This window comes from Euleptes europaea, chromosome 12, assembly GCF_029931775.1.
Source record: "Euleptes europaea isolate rEulEur1 chromosome 12, rEulEur1.hap1, whole genome shotgun sequence".
NCBI lineage: Eukaryota > Metazoa > Chordata > Lepidosauria > Squamata > Sphaerodactylidae > Euleptes > Euleptes europaea.
In genome coordinates, this window is record NC_079323.1 from 32,832,373 (window position 1) to 32,850,437 (window position 18,065).

General features: G+C 39.7%; 1 protein-coding gene across 1 annotated transcript; it reads right to left on the bottom strand.

Annotated features, from left to right (window-relative positions):
* Window positions 1-1,720: 1,720 nt before the first annotated feature.
* Window positions 1,721-17,309, bottom strand: SFT2D2 (SFT2 domain containing 2). The gene is made up of 9 exons (XM_056858143.1): window positions 17,225-17,309; window positions 12,211-12,297; window positions 9,088-9,173; window positions 6,899-6,980; window positions 5,475-5,510; window positions 5,327-5,385; window positions 3,315-3,344; window positions 2,912-2,954; window positions 1,721-1,803 (listed from the first exon to the last, which is right to left on the bottom strand). The coding sequence occupies exons 1-8, from the start codon at window positions 17,285-17,287 to the stop codon at window positions 2,915-2,917; spliced, it is 483 nt and encodes a 160-aa protein (XP_056714121.1). The 5' UTR covers window positions 17,288-17,309; the 3' UTR covers window positions 1,721-1,803; window positions 2,912-2,914.
* Between the last annotated feature and the right edge of the window lie 756 nt (window positions 17,310-18,065).

Genomic DNA, 18,065 nt, shown 5'->3' on the forward strand with positions numbered 1-18,065 from the left:
GTATAATGCAATGCATAGCCATTGACAAGTAGCAATCCTTCTGAAGACAGAAGCACGTAGTTATCATTCACATCTCAACTGTCAATACTCTACACATCTTTTAACAGAGTTGTTTCCTTTCATTTACATGCAGTGAGTATATGAACAAGTCTACAGTCTTCCAATTTCTTAATCTAAATTGGTTCAGAACTGCAAACTTTCACAAACTTTAATTTCTATAGCTTACTGACAGCAAAGCTGCAACAGAGAAACCCTGTTCTTAAATTACTTCCTGAATATTTACAGTTTGTACACTTTACATAATTAGCTTGTCTGGTTAACTTCCAAAATTGTCTGGCTATAAATAGCTGATAAAATACAAAGAGAAGCTATAATCAGCTAACCATGAGGATACAAAAATTATATCAAGTATTTATAAAACTAGGGCTTCTGAGTAGTGCAGGAAAATTATGTCTTTAGATACAGAGATGGGTGAGGCTCACAGAAACAAAAAGTCCCATGAGCCTTTAAATCAGGGAATCAGCTGTAACAGATTTGTTTAACAGCTTTCTTTTGGAGACAAACATTTGCATCTTACAAGATTTCTCATGATACAAAGGTAATTCTAAAACATAAGCTTCAAAAAAGTATTAGAATAGCAAAAGACAGACTAATTACAAATATGATCAAGAAACTGTACAGGATCCCTTAGCAAAATTCTTAATTCCTTGTTACACAAAACTAAATCAATGTGCCAGCACCCAAAATGAAAAGGAATGGGGCAAAGACTTGCAATCCCTGGATGCTTGCTTCAATCACTGTAGGATATTGTCCCACTAAAATAAAACTTTTAAAAAAAAACCTCCAACTCACAGCAATTAATGGCTATGCAGCCAATGGAAATACAAGGCAAATGTTAAATTAGATAAACTGGGAAAGGCTCTTCTGTAAATAAATCCTCCATTTTATTTCCAGCCTGGAACCAAAGTGTGAGAGATGTTCTTCACCATGCTTGGACTGAGGTTCTCATATGGCTTGACAGCAATCCTATTTACCGATTTCAAAGAGAAATGTAGTGTTCTAATGGAGAATGGGGACAGGGGGAGAGACAACTGGAACAGCACCAGAAAGAAAGGGTAAACAATTCAGATACAGGCAGCAATTTTAAGAGCCTACAAATGGAATTTAGTAAGCTGCTTGCAGAAACTGAAAAGCGCTTGGTTATGGATCTGATTTACAGTCCCTTTGTCACAGTTTCTATTGCAGATCCTACAGTGATTCAGCATTAATATCGTAGTTATAAGGAACTGTGCATACTGTTAAGTGAGAAGGCAGTGACTTAGTTTCATCAAGTTCCTTTACATTATTGCAGTTGAAAGGAATAGAAAGCAAAACAACCAGGGGAATAAAGTCCTGAATTCCTGAAAGTAAGACGTAAGAAACCTGCAAGGTAAAGTCCCCAAATCCACTATATTTTTAGCTTAGGTCCCAGAATCTATCCCGTGAGAAAAAATGTGTCTAAATAGGAAACAGTAATTTTAATCCCCATTTACTTATGAATTACCAAACATGATTCACTTAAACTGCCTAACTCAAAAAATAGCTTTGTGCCAAAATGCACATGAAAGCTTAGTTCAGCAAAATTCCATATCCTTTGGTCCAGTAGATGGCTGCTTTGTTCTGAGGCATACAGGTTGAATCAGTGAGCGAAGCAACTTGGCGCTAGGAGAGCTTGTGCAGCCACTTGAAGGCAATAATGGTTGTGCAGGTCTTCCAGTCCTCAGTGTGTCATTTCCTTATGCAGAGATTAAACGTCTCACTTCCCTGCACAAAAGCAGTAAAATTCATTTTTGAAATGGTAACCATTACATCTGATGTTTACTCATGACATCATATCAACGTATTTCCTTTTCTATGATGCATGTAAAAATACATCAGCCATTGTTATAGAAAATGTGGCTTGTGGTTTTGAAATACAAAATGCAAACACTACAATATATTGGCTGCAAAATATTTGTCTGTCCCTTTCTGTTGCCATCTTCCACCAGCAGGTGAAGACTTTGTTTCATTTGGCATTCCCTCAGTGATCCCACTTTCCTGACCAATGTTTTAATTGTTGTTTTTATGTCTTTGTAAGTATTTTAACTCTGTTCTTAATTTTTTTTAAATGATGTGGGCTGGGGGGGTGTCGATTCTGATGGTTTTAAAATATGGTTTTATCATGAATGTTTTAAATTGTTAGCCATGTTGCTGGCAGAAAGGTGGGACACACGGTAAATTTTGCAAATAAATAAATGCATCCCACAAGACAGTTAGCAGGTCTCTTCATACACAGACATGCACTGTCCTCTCTCTTCTGGTGTAGCACAGTGGGTAAGAGAACAAAGAGGTCTAATTTAAATCTCATGCCTGCTATAAACTCACTAGGTAGCCTTATGCAGGCAAATCTGCCTTTCAGGGTCAGGACATACACACAATCTGCAATGAGAAGAAAATACCAGCAGCTGACTTTACAGGTCTGTCATAAGGATTGCAACAAGATGGTACTCACTGACAAGGCTCCTCCCCTACAGCCACAAATTCAGCCTCCAGTTTAAAAGTTCAGCTACACCTGTGGATTCTGCTTCTCAACATCTTTAAACTGAAGCTCTTACACAGAAAAGGCTTATTATTTAACCAGCTCCTAAAGTCTAGTACCAAGAATGGTGTGGGCACCTACATCTATAAATCAGAACTATAATTTCCAGAGTATTGAATCAGCAGCCATTATAAGCAAGAAACAAAACAGGCACCGTACCACGTAAAAACCTTACACTGCCCACCCTGTACTCAGAAATAAAATGTCACCCAGTTCAGAAAGGTGGAGTTGGGGTACATACAGTACAGTCATGTTAGGGGGAAATGGCCAGCATTTGCCAGTCTGTTGGTTCACCTGTTATGAGAGGCACACAGCAAAACATTTCTTCACAGCATCCCTGAGGAAAAAACAAAAGATAAAAGGTATTGTCCTTTAAATATTTACACTAGCCACATGAAGGCATTTCGACATTTCCCGGTAAGTATATTTGCCACACAAACATCATGTTACAACAAGTCTTCTAGAATTTCTATAATGTTATACTGGAATAACCCACTGTTATTCCAGCCCTACAAGGACAATATTTTAGGTCCCACTATTAAATTACGTAATGATCTCATGTATAAATAAGCTCTAACATTCACACTGTGGTACTTCATAAAAACTGGGCTAATTTTTCAAGCCACCGAGGAAATTCTTCTAAGTTAATAAAATTAACTAGACAACTGCTTAAGCCAATGGAAGCAATCAAGATTACCTTGCAAATGGTATATAGGAAATGCTATACCTAAAAGAAAGGGGAAAAATACATCAGCAAGGACAGAACATACACTTTTCTTCCTGCATAACACATACAGGAAGTCTAACATGAACTCAACACAAATACAGCCCACCAGTAATGTATTGTGGCACCTGCCAGGTGCAAGCAGCCAATATTTGAACGTCTTAGCAGAAAAACTGGAAGCTAATAGGCTATTGTGATGGACAGCTAACTCCAGATGCCTTGTACCAGTCTGAGAACCCTGATTGACAGGGGGTTCAAAAAGAATTCTGCTGTTGACCCGGGAGAGTGGAAGGTGGGAGTCAGTGAAGAAGGAAAGTAGGATAACCCCTGAAACAGGGAAGTGAAACCAGTAGTCCTTCCCTGAGGGAAATAGCTCTTAGAAAAGGGGGAGATCCCTATTAAGTGTTAAAGAAGGAAAATTGGAGCCTGTGTGTATGTTCCCGCCTTCACTGACTTTAGAAATTCTGTGTTAAATAAGCTTGTCTGTTTATCTAAAGAGTGATAGCCAAGTGATCTCTCTCAACAACCACCTGTGGATAGAACAAAACAGCTACTTTTTTTATGACAAACTATAGTTATACAAAGTTTCCCTCATTCCTGTTGCCTTTTCACTTCCCAAATTTAAAACTGAAACCTGACAGTCTGGCTTGACCCCATAAAACAATAAAACAGTTTATGTGTTGGGAATTAATATCAGCCTCTCATGTGCCATCTTCAGACGTATACCAACAAAGAGTTTTTCAGGTCCTCAATTTCCTAGACTGGGTCAGAATACATCTATATATATTTTAACATCTGGGGTGGGGCAGACAGTAAAACAAAGAAGAAAAGGAGCCGCTCGGTTAAGTGAAAAAGGAAGGGCAGAACTGTCATAGATGTATTTGGCTTGGTGACCTATACTAGGTTCTGTAAAACCTAGCCTCCAGTTCACACTGTACGGTGCAGTGGTTAGTGTTAGGGTAGGATCCAGGAGACCAAGGGCAAATCCCCAGCCTGCCATGGAAGCTTACTGGGTGACACTGAGCCAGTCAAAAACTCCCAGAGTAACCTACCTGAGGGGAAAATGCAGGAGGGGAGAATGCTGTAAGCTGCTTTGGGCCTCATTTCTCAATAGTTTTTCATGTACTCAATTTCTCATAAGTATACCACTTAGGCAACAGAGGAAAGGGTTAACTTGGCCAAATCAGAGCAATGAGCAAAATGTTCAGTATGTAACGTGTGTGTCAGTGATTCCATCTTAAAGCAACTAAAGTAAACAAGTAAACTCCACTCAAAACAAGGCCTATAGAAGTTTGTGAGAGAAATTAAAATGATCAAATCCAAAGCCAAAGCCAAGAAAATCAGTAGGAACCTCTGGTAAGTATACAAGGCTGCTTTTCAGGGGATTGGGGGGCAGGCATCCTCTGCCCCCACCAAGGGCTTGGCAGCTCTAGACCAACAGGATCTATTATGGGACATGAGGACTTTACAACATGTGAATCGGCCCTATCATGGGATACTTTGGGATATTCTGGGGATATAGTTCACAGTAAGTTTTCTTGTGGCATCCCTGTTACAGTATTAGTTTTCACTTTTGTATTTTGTACAAATTGTATACATTCATACAAAATGTGTTAAAATGTAACCTAATGCTTTGTACTTTGGTACAAGAAAAATCTATACTACATTTATATAGAAGTCAGTAATCTAAATCAATCGTGTTTACCAGCCACAGGCTATATCAGAAAAATAAAATGCAATACACACACACACAAATACCACTGAAACCCTGGGGCAAATGACTGAGACAAGATAATTATTTTAGGAGGAAATGCATCAGTCTTTTGAAAACTGGTTCAGAGATAGGATCATCAGGAGTAAAGAAACTGCCTTCCCTTTTATCAATGTCTCCAACAGCCTCAATACTCCTCTAAAATTAGCTGCTTTATTCTGAAAATTAGTAGTTTTATGGTGCATCCAAACAAAGAAAGGGGGATGTTACCTACCATGCTAAGGCAAAAAACTGCAACACACAGAAGATAAGAGCAAGTCCTTTGTTGTGCCACTGAAAAAGGAAGAAATAATCACAATCAAGCAAAAACAAATTATTATGCATTTTATGGAAGGACAATGATTTGCAATTCAAGCACTCACCCAGAATGCTGAACACAAAGTCAATATGAGACACAACTGGAAGAGAAGAGAAAAAGTCTATTAAAAGAAGGTAGATACACTGACAACTGAACATTTATGTATTCTGATATAAAGGTAGAAAAATTATTTAAGGTAATGTAAGAACTGTTAAGGAGCCCCGTGGTGCAGAGTGGTAAGCTGCAGTCCTGCAGTCCAAGCTCTGATCACGACCTGAGTTCGATCCCGACGGTAGTTGGTTTCAGTTAGCTGGCTCAAGGTTGACTCAGCCCTCCATCCTTCCGAGGTCGGTAAAATGAGTACCCAGCTTGCTGGGGGTAAAGGGAAGATGACTGGGGAAGGCACTGGCAAACCACACCGCAAAGTCTGCCTAGGAAACGTCGGGATGTGACGTCACCCCATGGGTCAGAAATGACCCGGTGCTTGCACAGGGGACCTTTACCTTTAAGAACTGTTAACATTTTTTTTAAAAAAAACCTACTTACGTCTTTGTAATACTCGCCCAGTTCACACAGTATACTTTTATTTAAGGCTATGGGCCTAATCAAATGTCTCCTACACTTTTTGTTGAGTATATAATTTAACTAACAATTAAATAGCAGTTAGCATTCTAATAGCACACATACATGCAGATACAAGGACAGGATATGTTGTCATGTTCAACAACCTCTTCAAATATAGACAAAAGTATGTGTGTGAAAATATTATATTATCTCACTTCCACACAAAAAGATAAATACACATCAACTTGAGATCTGGTCACAACAGAAAAAGAAAAGGAGCATTGGACAAGTTTGAGAGTGTATAGATTCCTATCAGCCTGCACAGCAGAATGAAACCTTCATATCCGGCAGTAACATACCCAACTCCACGTACCGGGTGCTCTGAACATATAAAAAGGCATGGTTGTCATTTTCATGCCTTTTTGTTTTTAGGAGAGTTTTCCCAAAGTATCATGCCCTGCTGTTGGAAACAGAAGGCTGGACTTGGGTCTGATCCAGCAAGAACAAACAGGAATCTTGTGACACCTTTGTGCGTGCATACACAGCAATTGTGGCACAGGCATATCAAAACATAGCAAGGCAGAGGGAAAAGGAAGCAATGTCTGATTCCTAACTCTACAGGGAACTCCACTCTTAATATCCCACACTAAGTCCTTGTTGCCCTTTCCCACATTAACCATATGGAGGAAACCTTGCTCCTTTCATTCGATAATATACCTATTTTTGTCTACAAAGCCAACTAACTTCTTCAAGATGACAGGGAACTAAAGCAAACTATGGATATTCTAGGAGGCTGTACAAGCAATAGAAAAGACACAAAGGTTTCTTAAATTGAGATAGTTTAAGCAAAATCTTTAACAAGCATTAAGCTGAAGCCCATTCTAACCCACATACAAGCTTTAAAAAATTAACTTCATGACTTACGAGCATGACGATAGTAGCTATCAAACGGGTTGGTTCAAACATTCTTTTCAATTGCCTCATAGGCCCCATAAGGAAGATGGTGCTGTAACAAGAAAAATGCCTTAAGGACCTATTTGAGCAGAATCATTAAAAGAAAGAAAAATACTTTAACACATCTGCAGACAGCCAACAGAGGCAATTTCTGTATATTATACAAGTTCAAAGGAATATAATACAGTAACTGTGCAATTCTATTCAGTCCACTGATTTCAATAGACTTAAACTCGAATAACTGTGCACAGTTATCGTATGCTTCCTCTAGTGTACTAGAGGAAGCATAACACATATTAACCTCCAAGATAACACAGTGCACTTCAAGGAAAGTTTGGAAATACTGTACAGAAGAAAAATAGTTATTTCCCACCACAGCCTTCCCTAAGTCTGTTTCATCTATTTTATTTACATCTTTTAAAATTTCATACAGGTCTCAGGACATGGTTTTCAAGGTATCTGTGACAGATAGCTAACTGCAGAAGCCTTTTACGGGTCTGGGAACCTTGGTTGACAGGAGGTTCAAAAAGGATTCTACTGTTGACCTGGGAGAGTTGGCTTGTTAGAGGTTGACAGCTAGAGTGGAGAAGAAGGGTAGTGTAGGATTGAGCAAGATCCTAAGATAGGGATGTGAAACTGATAGTCCTTTCCTGAGGGAAACAGCTCCTAGGAAAAGGAGAAAGTCCCTTTCAAGGGTTAAAGAAGGAGAATTGAAACCTGTGTGTATGTTCCTGCCTCTACAAACTTTCGAACTTTTGTGTCAAATAAGCTTATGCCTGTTTATCTAAGAAGTGACAGCAAAGCGATCTCGCTCAACAGTTACAAACACCAGTGGGTAGAACAAAACAGCTACATTCTTGTGACAAACTATCTACTGCATATAGTTATACAAAGTTTCCCCCATTCCTGTTGCCTTTTCACCTACCAAGTTTAAACCTGAAACCTGTCTGACTTGACCCTTTCCCCGTAAGAGAAAAATAAAACAGTTTGTGTTGAGAATTCATATCAGCCCCTCGTGTACCATTTACTTACGAAGGGTTTTTCAGTTCCTCATCTTCCTAGGCTGAGTCAGAATAAATCGATATATATTTCATGTGTCGGGGGGGGGGGGGTTGGAGAACTGCCATAGCATCATTCAAAACAAACGTAAAATTAAACAGATGAAGATAACTTAAAATAATAACAAACCTCATAAAACAGCTCCGAACAAATCTCACACACAATTCAACCAAAGTTTACATGTCTAAACTGAAGATGAGGTGCCAATGAAACAACTGCAGAGGGAAACTCGACAAGCAAAGCATCACAGCAGAAAAGACCATTGCTGATACAGACAGGGCATGTAGAGAAGGGCCTTAGTCAGTGAGGAAGAAAATATTAAGAAAATATAGCTAAGGCAATGCTCAAACTAAAAACCAGGTGCTCACCTAGCCACCTCGAAGAAAGAAAGAATGGCACTTGTAATATTTTGTCTTTTTGGTCATATAATGCAAATTGTTGTTTCCTATTTCCATAGATAATAATAACTATTCTTTCTAGTTACACAATGCAGCAACATCAAACATAACTAAGCACTGTCATCTGTATTATTGGTGCAGTTCCTTATCACTGGCGCCATATCTGGTCTCAGAAGCCTCCCAAGCCAAAGAGTAATTAAAACTCTAACAACTAATACTTGGTCTTGCAACTGCTCCCAAGAGGAATTGCCATAACTGGCAATATATGAATAATAATTTGATAGAGGAAGACAAGAGGCTTTAAGTAGTCTTTGAAGAAACACAATTTCCAATATCACTATAAACACACCATGCATCATCCATAAACAGCATGTCATTTTAGGCTTTCTTTGTCCATCCTGACCTTTAATCTTTATGAAAATGAAGTTAGTTGAGAACAGTTTCAAACAGCAGAACTGGTTGAAAAATGAACAAGCAGTTGAAGGAAAGTTTCCAACAATGTGGAATAATATATAGACATGGCTTAATTACTTCCCAAATTCCAGGTGAATTGAAAAGCATAAAAATGATACCTTATTCCTATGTCAGCTATTCTATATTTAACTACAACAGGAAAAAAGATAGAATATACACTTCAAGAATGGGCATTTCATTAAGCTAATTCACAAAATTTGCTGCTATAAATTTTTTAAAAATAATTACCTTCCAAGGGATGAAATATTTCCCAGTGTGTAAAATACTGCAAACAGTATTAGTCCTTTCCTGGGCACCCATAGCAGGCAAGTACCCTAGAGAGGAAAGTAACAAGAAAGAAGTCTATGACAAACCATCTGTAACTAGGGACTATTAAACATGAATTCTCATTCTTTCAAAAATTGCTTAATGGAGCATAATGCTTTGTGATAAACTAGCATTCTCCTTTCATGCAAAATCGTTTCATCAGCCTACAAATGTATGAACTAGTATTGCAAATCCAGGTTTCACCAAACAGGGAACATTTGGTTGGATCACGCATATCTGTTCCCCTAGAAGTAGTGGAAGGATCGTCTGCTATTAGAGTCTGCTGGATCAGCAAAAGGATCTATGTGTCAGAGGAAAGCACCACCCAAAGGGGAATAGATGAAGAAGAAGAGTTGATTTTTATATGCCGACTTTCTCTACCACTTAAGGGAGACTCAAACCAGCTTACAATCACCTTCCCCTCCCCACAACAGACACCCTGTGAGGTAGGTGGGGCTGAGAGAGCTCTAAGAGAGCTGGAACTAGCCCAAGATCACCCAGCTGGCTTCATGTGTAGGAGTGGGGAAATCAACCTGGTTTACCACATTAGCCTCCGCCGCTCATGTGGAGGAGTGGGGAATCAAACCCATTTCTCCAGATTAGAGTCCACCGGTCCAAACCACCACTCCTAACCCCTACACCACTCTGGCTTTCCTGTGGGATCCTGCCCTAACAATATGTAGGCATGACTGTGCTGTAATAGGTCAATTAGTGATAGATTATACTCAGACTTTACAACTCAATTGTAAACTAATGTAGAATGTTCAATAAAAACTATGGTTTAGCAAACCAACCCAAGTTTCTTTTAAATTACTACTAGTGACACGTGCGACTAACCCAGCTTCCTCCATGGAGCCTAGAGTAATGTTTTGGCCTCACACCACAGCAGTTAAGAAATTAAACTGACTTGCTACAGGTGACCAATGAACTTCATAGCTGAGAGGGATCTGAACTTGGGTTTCCCACATTAGGACCCCTAAACCCTAGCTACTACACGTCAATGTTGCATAAACACAGATATATTTTTTTAAAAAAGAAACAAACAGTTAGAAAAGGTTGTCGAAGGCTTTCACGGTCAGAGTTCATTGGTTCTTGTAGGTTATCCGGGCTGTGTAACCGTGGTCTTGGAATTTTCTTTCCTGACGTTTCGCCTGCAACTGTGGCCGGCATCTTCAGAGGAGTAACACTGAAGGACAGTGTCTCTCAGTGTCAAGGGTGTAGGAAGAGTAATATATAGTCGCAGTAGAAAAGTTAAAGAACAAAGTAGATGTGCTTTCTTGTTCCGAAGTGTTTCCAATCTCCGGGTCTGTTGAAATATTTCCTCCCCATAGAGGCGTTCAAAATATTGTCGAAGGCTTTCACGGTCAGAGTTCATTGGTTCTTGTAGGTTATCCGGGCTGTGTAACAGTGGTCTTGGAATTTTCTTTCCTGACGTTTCGCCAGCAACTGTGGCAGGCATCTTCAGAGGAGTATCACTGAAGGACAGTGTTACTACTCTGAAGATGCCTGCCACAGTTGCTGGCGAAACGTCAGGAAAGAAAATTCCAAGACCACGGTTACACAGCCCGGATAACCTACAAGAACCAATGAACTCTGACCGTGAAAGCCTTCGACAATATTTTGAACGCCTCTACGGGGAGGAAATATTTCAACAGACCCGGAGATTGGAAACACTTCGGAACAAGAAAGCACATCTACTTTGTTCTTTAACTTTTCTACTGCGACTATATATTACTCTTCCTACACCCTTGACACTGAGAGACACTGTCCTTCAGTGTTACTCCTCTGAAGATGCCGGCCACAGTTGCTGGCGAAACGTCAGGAAAGAAAATTCCAAGACCACGGTTACACAGCCCGGATAACCTACAAGAACCAGTTAGAAAAGGGTTAACATGTTTCAAAACACCAGAATATAATTTGTGGTACACCACCCAACATCTAGAAATCTAGTTGCATTTCCAGCTGTTCTCTGTTCACAAGGACGTGACAGAACAGAAGGCTGTATGTACAGAGAGCACAATTTAAATAGAAACGAATGCAAAACCTGTGAAATATTAAAATTCTAAAAATCCAGTATTGCAAAAAACAAAACAAAAAAACCTATTATAAAGAGAATCAAAGAAGTAGTCAATGTTCAGGAATAATATGGTGAAATGGAGAAAAGCTCACTTACTAACTCCAGTTACACAAGGCATCAGCAGATTGCTTCAGGCACTTTGGCGTGTAAGTTTCAGAGAAAAGTTGAATATTTTAAAATAAAGTCTAACAGAGTAAGGGGTTGAATACAAGAATAAAGGTGCACTCAGAAATACATAATTTAAGCAACGAGCCTGCTATGGAATCAAATTAACCACAATTTTCATATATGTGTGATACAACCTGCTAGATCAAATCAAGCCTGAACTCTCCCTAGAAGCTAAAATGACTAAACTAAGGCTACCATACTTGGGTCACATTATGAGATGACTCACTGTAAAAAACAATTATGCTAGGAAAAGTTGAAGCCCGCAAGAAAAGAGGAAGACCCAACATGAGATTGATTGACTTAATAAAGGAAGCCACGGTCCTCAGTTTGCAAGACCTGATACTAATTGGTTGTTCCTGAACTTTTCCTAAAGCATCTAGCATAGGTACGCGTAGAAAGAGAAGAAGCAGGCAGATCACTTGTCTGGTTTAATGTGGTAATTTGTTTGATTAGTTCTTCAACATTCTAATATATCAGGGAAGGGTCAGGTCCCTCTTTTGCCTGTGTTCTCTGTTGTTCTGGAACTGTGTTGAACACAACCTTCTCACAACTCTTGATTCAGAAGGCCTGGGGTTAGAGAAATTACATTTAGACTTTCATGTCGCCAGTGCTCTGGATTACATATTAATTTCAAAAATTTTGCCCACACAGAGCCAAATCTTGTTGTGTAGCTAGAATACAACCAAGAAGAATGACAACCCAATGACAGCAAATAGCTTGCTAGAAAGTTAGGAATGAAACGCACAAAACATCTAACCTTTATCTGCCAAAAGCAGATAGAAGAGAGATGGGAGCCTTACCAAAATAGAGCAGAGAACTCCTAGAGCAAAACAAGCTATGAAGCCTTTCACTCTTGTGCTCCAGCTTAGAGAACTTGCATCAACCACCTGCAAAATTTAAAAAGATCTTCATTAAAACCGTAAGCACATTTTAAGACAAGCAGCATGTGGTAACCCTACATAGGTTTTAGACGTTGAAGCAGCATAAATTAGAGGAATTAGAGGAAATGTATACAATATCCTATGTTCTGTTGCTAAAAGATGACCCACTGGGAAATAAATGTTACTGTGTCAAGAGCATCTCATACATTTATTTTTACATGAACATTTTTCTAATGCCGGAACAGAAACTGTACCTCACCATCTGTTTTATTAGCCATTTTTTAAAATTGAGTTTTTAAACATACATACCAGTTATTTTTTTCTCCCACAATAAGACCTTATTTTGACCGTCAGTACACAGAAATTAAGCATTTTCTTTTCTAATATTCACAGAAAGCAATTCTCAAACTTCCCTGCATATTAGCTGTGCTTCATTATGTTTCTTATCTCTATTAAAATAGTCCCTCCCTTCTTATTTGCTTTATCAAAGTTGAAAGCTTTGTATCAAGTTTTCACCAACAAAATTTAATCAATAAAAACTAGAGAAGTTCCATCTTTTGTAACAAAAGTGCACGCTATTGTGAACTCTTTTGTATAGATCACGATGGGTAGCCGTGTTAGTCTGTCAATGGCATTAGAAAAGAGCAAGAGTCCAGTAGCACCTTAAAGACTAACAAAGTTTCTGGCAGGGTATGAGCTTTCTGAAGTATCTGAAGAAGGGAGCTGTAGCTCACAAAAGCTCATACCCTGCCAGAAATTTTGTTATTCTTTAAGGTGCTACTGGACTCTTGCTCTTTTCTACTTCTTTTGTACAGAATATAACCAAACATAATTTCAGAGACAATGATACTGCCATTGAATCGCAAGGAAAGGCAGGGTATAAATGTTTCAATAAAATAAATAAAATTAATCAATACTGCAACCTTGTTGAAGCTAAGCAGGACTGAAATGGAAGGTGGGCAAGATAGAAATAATTAAATGAGAGATGTTCTGAAAGTGCTTGGAAGTCTCTGTATGCTTTCCAAGTACAAATGTTTTATAAAACATTTAGTATTCCTTTAATAAAGGGGATACCTGTATCATTTTAACCACTGATCTAAAACACCAACAAAAGCAGTTAACATTTTAAAACATTAAAAGGACTTTTAAAGTTAGTTACCCAATCTCTAAAATCTAAACAATATATTACTTAAAGTAAGGGGGGTTGGGAGATGGAGCAATACAATTAAACTAAAGTTTAAACGCTACATAATACATATCCCACTGCTTTTCCTGTTGCTAGGCTCACAAGTTGAAGGAAACAATTCTTCGGAGGCTAATACCATACAGGCTTTCCAGTAATACTCCCTCAAGTTGTAATTCCGCTGCAGGGATATTATATTTTTCCAGCACAATGATGTACTATTTTATCACTCAATTCCCCTCCTCCATCCGGTGCACTCACTACTGCTGAAACAGCTGTGTCGTACTCTGCTGCTCAGGTATCACAGGTATGCCACCAAGGACAAGTCCCTCCATACACAAACACAAATACCCCAGGTTGTGAACTTTTACATCCAGTATCTTGGGAGCACTCCTCCCATGCCTTCTTAAAAAGAGTTTCAAAAACAGTACGGCTAGCCTCACTTTCTTACCGTTTACTGAACCTTTGCTTAATTTTTTAAAAGCTTTCTTTACTTTTTACGGGCTTTGCCATAGAGGAAAGCTAGCACTGGAATGCTTATCAAGTTGAACACTAGGATCTGGGAGACCTCAGGTTCGAAGCCCCACTCTGCCATTGAAGCTCACTGGGTGACTGTCGACAAGACCCAAACTCTGAGCCTAACCTACCTCACAGGGCTATTGTGAGGATAAAATGGAGGAGAGGTGAACAACGTAAGCCCTTTTGGGTCCCCGTTAGGGAGAAAGCTGTCATATAAATTAAACAAACAAGGTCTACTGCTACTCAATTAATGACAAATAGCACCAGTAGCTCTATATATAAAATCCAGGTAGGCAGATCCATCCAACGGTTTCCTTGCATTATGTGAAAAACCTTCCAATGGAGGAAAACTTTTCCCTCCAAACGAAGATTCAGTGTTTAACCAGAAGGAAGAATTAGACCAACCCAAGATTGTTGCTGTTTCCTTAGCCCACAATAAGCTGTTTCCTTATGTCCATTCCACCATTTAAAAACAAAAAACAACCCTTCTATAGTTAAGACTTGCACTGTTTTAGGGAACTATTCAAATTATATCATTAACATCAATTAATGTAACTGCTGAAAAGGTCACGAATATATTTGCAACTACAGTAGTTTTATTTGTGCTAAATAAACAGCCATCACAAAGGTACTTTCAGCCCATGCTGCCAATATCAAGAATTTTAACTTTTCTTAAATAAAGCCGTTACTCTTTGTTAGAAGGAATGTCTTTTCTTTTTCATTCCCTATAATAGGAGACCATGAAACCAAAGAAGCTTTACCTTGTAACTGCCATTGATCAACTGATGCTTTCATTAGCGAATGTACCAATCAAGCCCCTTAAGGCTAGCATTCCTAGTTTTAATATTCACTAAATATGCCTTGAGACAGTGGCCAGCAAATTCAGCAGTAAACAATGATTATACACTTTCCACTTTTGTTCCTATATTCTTCATACATCTCTCCACGTCACACCATTTTGTGTGTGTGTGTGCGTTAAGTGCCGTCAAGTCGCTTCCGACTCATGGCGACTCTATGATTCAATGTCCTCCAAAACGTCCTATCTTTAAAAGCCTTGCTCAGGACTTGCAAACTGAGGGCCGTGGCTTACTTTATAGAATCAATCCATCTCTTGTCGGGTCTTCCTCTTTTCCTAGCATGATTGTCTTTTCCAGTGACTCTTGTCTTCTCATGATGTGACCAAAGTATGATAGCCTCAGTTTAGTCATTTTAGCTTCTAGGGTCAGTTCAGGCTTGATTTGATCTATAACCCACTGGTTTGTTTTTTGGGTGGTCCAGGGTATCCGTAACACTCTCCTCCAACCCCACATTTCAAAGGAATCTACTTTCTTCCTATCAGCTTTCTTCATTGCCCAGCTTTTGCACCCGTATATAGTAATAGGAAATACTATGGCATGAAGTAACTTGATCTTGGTGGCCAGTGACACATCCTTACACTTAAGAATCTTTTCTAGCTCCTTTATGGCTGCCCTTCCCAGTCTCAATCTCCTTCTGATTTCTTGCCTGCAGTCTCCCTTTTGGTTGATGATGGCGCTAAGGAATAGAAAGTCTTGAACAATTTCCATTTCCTCATTGTCAACCATAAAGTTGAGTAATTCTCCGGTAGTCATTACTTTTGTCTTCTTGTACACAAACTTAATTAAGTAGGCAATGAGAAGTCAAACAGGTGATCAACTAAAATTTCTCATATCAGTATTATATCCCTAAATAAAACCCTTTTAACTAACCTGCAATACCCACCCTCAGGATGGGCTTTGCGCACCTTCTCCCATCCCAAGCTTATACATAAGAGGGGAATGTCAACCTATTTTAGTAACAGCAGCTACTGGAAGAGGCAAGTGGCACTCCTTCCACACTAAACATAAAGCTGTTGGGTCTGTTATATGCATAATTTCCTAGAGCTTTGAGGGCAGTCTGAGTCCGGGCAAAAGAAACAAATGCTTACCGGGCTGTTATTTTGGTGTTCCTGTACTGGCTGTTTTAATGCTTGTAAATATTTTACATAAATACCGGCAGCTAAATACCCAGGATGCCTCTTCGCCCTGGCTGGGAAATTAGTGGCAAGTCGACCACTGGGACTGAAGCACCAAGGTTAGAGAATGGCGGGGAGGGCAAAAAAAAAAAAGTCGAAAAGTTCTTGGGGTTAGAAGGGGTGGGGCTGGAAGAGAAAAGAGAGGCTGTTTTGTCTCTTTCCAAATATTTTATTAGGGAAATAAAGTAAAAACATACATACAACACATACATTGAAGATATTACATCTTCCAAAGGATGCCAATATTTGGAGCACTTTAACATCATGTAACAGTGAACAACTTTATTACTATCAATCCTTATCCTAAATTTACGGTTCTAGATAATGCAATAGCTTTTATGTAACCATTTTTATTTAATCTATGTGTTAAACCCTTTGTACGTTATTGATTCTATTTTATGAACTTCATTTTTATATCAAGCCTACACACTGCTGTTGTTGTTTTTCCTGTTTGCTAATTCCTTTTCTTGCTGCTTAGCCTTACCACTCAAAACTAAAGTAAAAACATACATACAACACATACATTGAAGATATTACATCTTCCAAAGGATGCCAATATTTGGAGCACTTGACCATCATGTGACAGTGAACAACTTTATTACTGTCAATACTTATCCTAAATTTACGGTTCTAGATAATGCAATAGCTTTAATGTAACCATTTTTATTTAATCTATGTGTTAAACCCTTTGTACGTTATTGATTCTATTTTACGAACTTCGTTTTTATATCAAGCCTTGCTGTTGTTGTTTTCCTGTTTGCTAACTCCTTTGAATTAGCAAACACATTGCTGTTGTTGTTGTTTTCCTGTTTGCTAACTCCTTTGAACTAGCAAACACATTGCTGTTGTTGTTGTTTTCCTGTTTGCTAACTCCTTTGAATTAGCAAACACATTGCTGTTGTTGTTTTTCCTGTTTGCTAATTCCTTTGATTGCTGCTTAGCCTGACTCCTCGAAACTGCTTAGCTTTCTAATCAAAACTGCTGTGATCTATACTCTTGAAGAGGGAGCCTGTTTGGAAAGCACCAGGACGCCCAAGCCGACGCACCGCGGTAGTGGAGGAAGGAAGCAGCAGGAGAGACGATGGCATGAAAGACGACGGGCCAAAGGCCAGCTGGGAGCCCGGTGCAAATGGAGAAAGGAGGGATGCATAGGCAGAGGGGTCCTTCTCAGCCCACCCCCCAGCTAAAGAGAGACTCACCTCGGCCAGGGGACCCGGCTCCTCCGCGTCCTGCCCGCTCAGAACCCGCTTCAGCTTATCCATTCCGCGCAGCCCGGACCCTTGCTGCGCTCGGGGGTTCCACCCAGACCGAGGCCGACCAATCAACCCGCCCTTTGCCCCTGAAGACTACAACTCCCAGCAGCCCCTCCTCCGATCGAACGCAACGCGCCTTGGGAGTTGTAGTCCATCCTTTGTGCGCAGCTGGGTGTTGTGAAGGACGCTGAATGCAGGGGCTCTCAACCTTTTCTGCTCCATTCCCCCCCCCTTCACCATTGTTCAGAATATAATTCCCCCCTTCTCAAAATAGTCTAACTCAAAAAAAAAACCATAAAAAACCCCACTACAATTTCACAGATTGCACATCATCTACAGGACATCACACTTTGCTGAATAGTGGTCCAAATTCCCCCTCCTGGAACCCTAAAATTCCCCCCTGGAGAAAAAAAAAACACTACAATTTTACAGATTGCACATAATCTACAGGACATCACACTTTGCTGAATAGTGGTCCAAATTCCCCCTCCTGGAACCCTGAAATTCCCCCCTGGGAAAAAAAACCCCAACAATTTCACAGATTGCACATAATCTACAGGACATCACACTCTGCTGAATAGTGGTCCAAATCCCCCCCCCCCCCGGAACCCTAAAATTCCCCCCTGGGAAAAAAAACACACCACAATTTCACAGATTGCACATAATCTACAGGACATCACACTCTGCTGAATAGTGGTCCAAATTCCCCCTCCTGGATCCCTAAAATTCCCCCCTGGGGGGGAATCCCTCCCTTGTTGAGAACCCCTGGCTTAATGTCTAGTCAGGC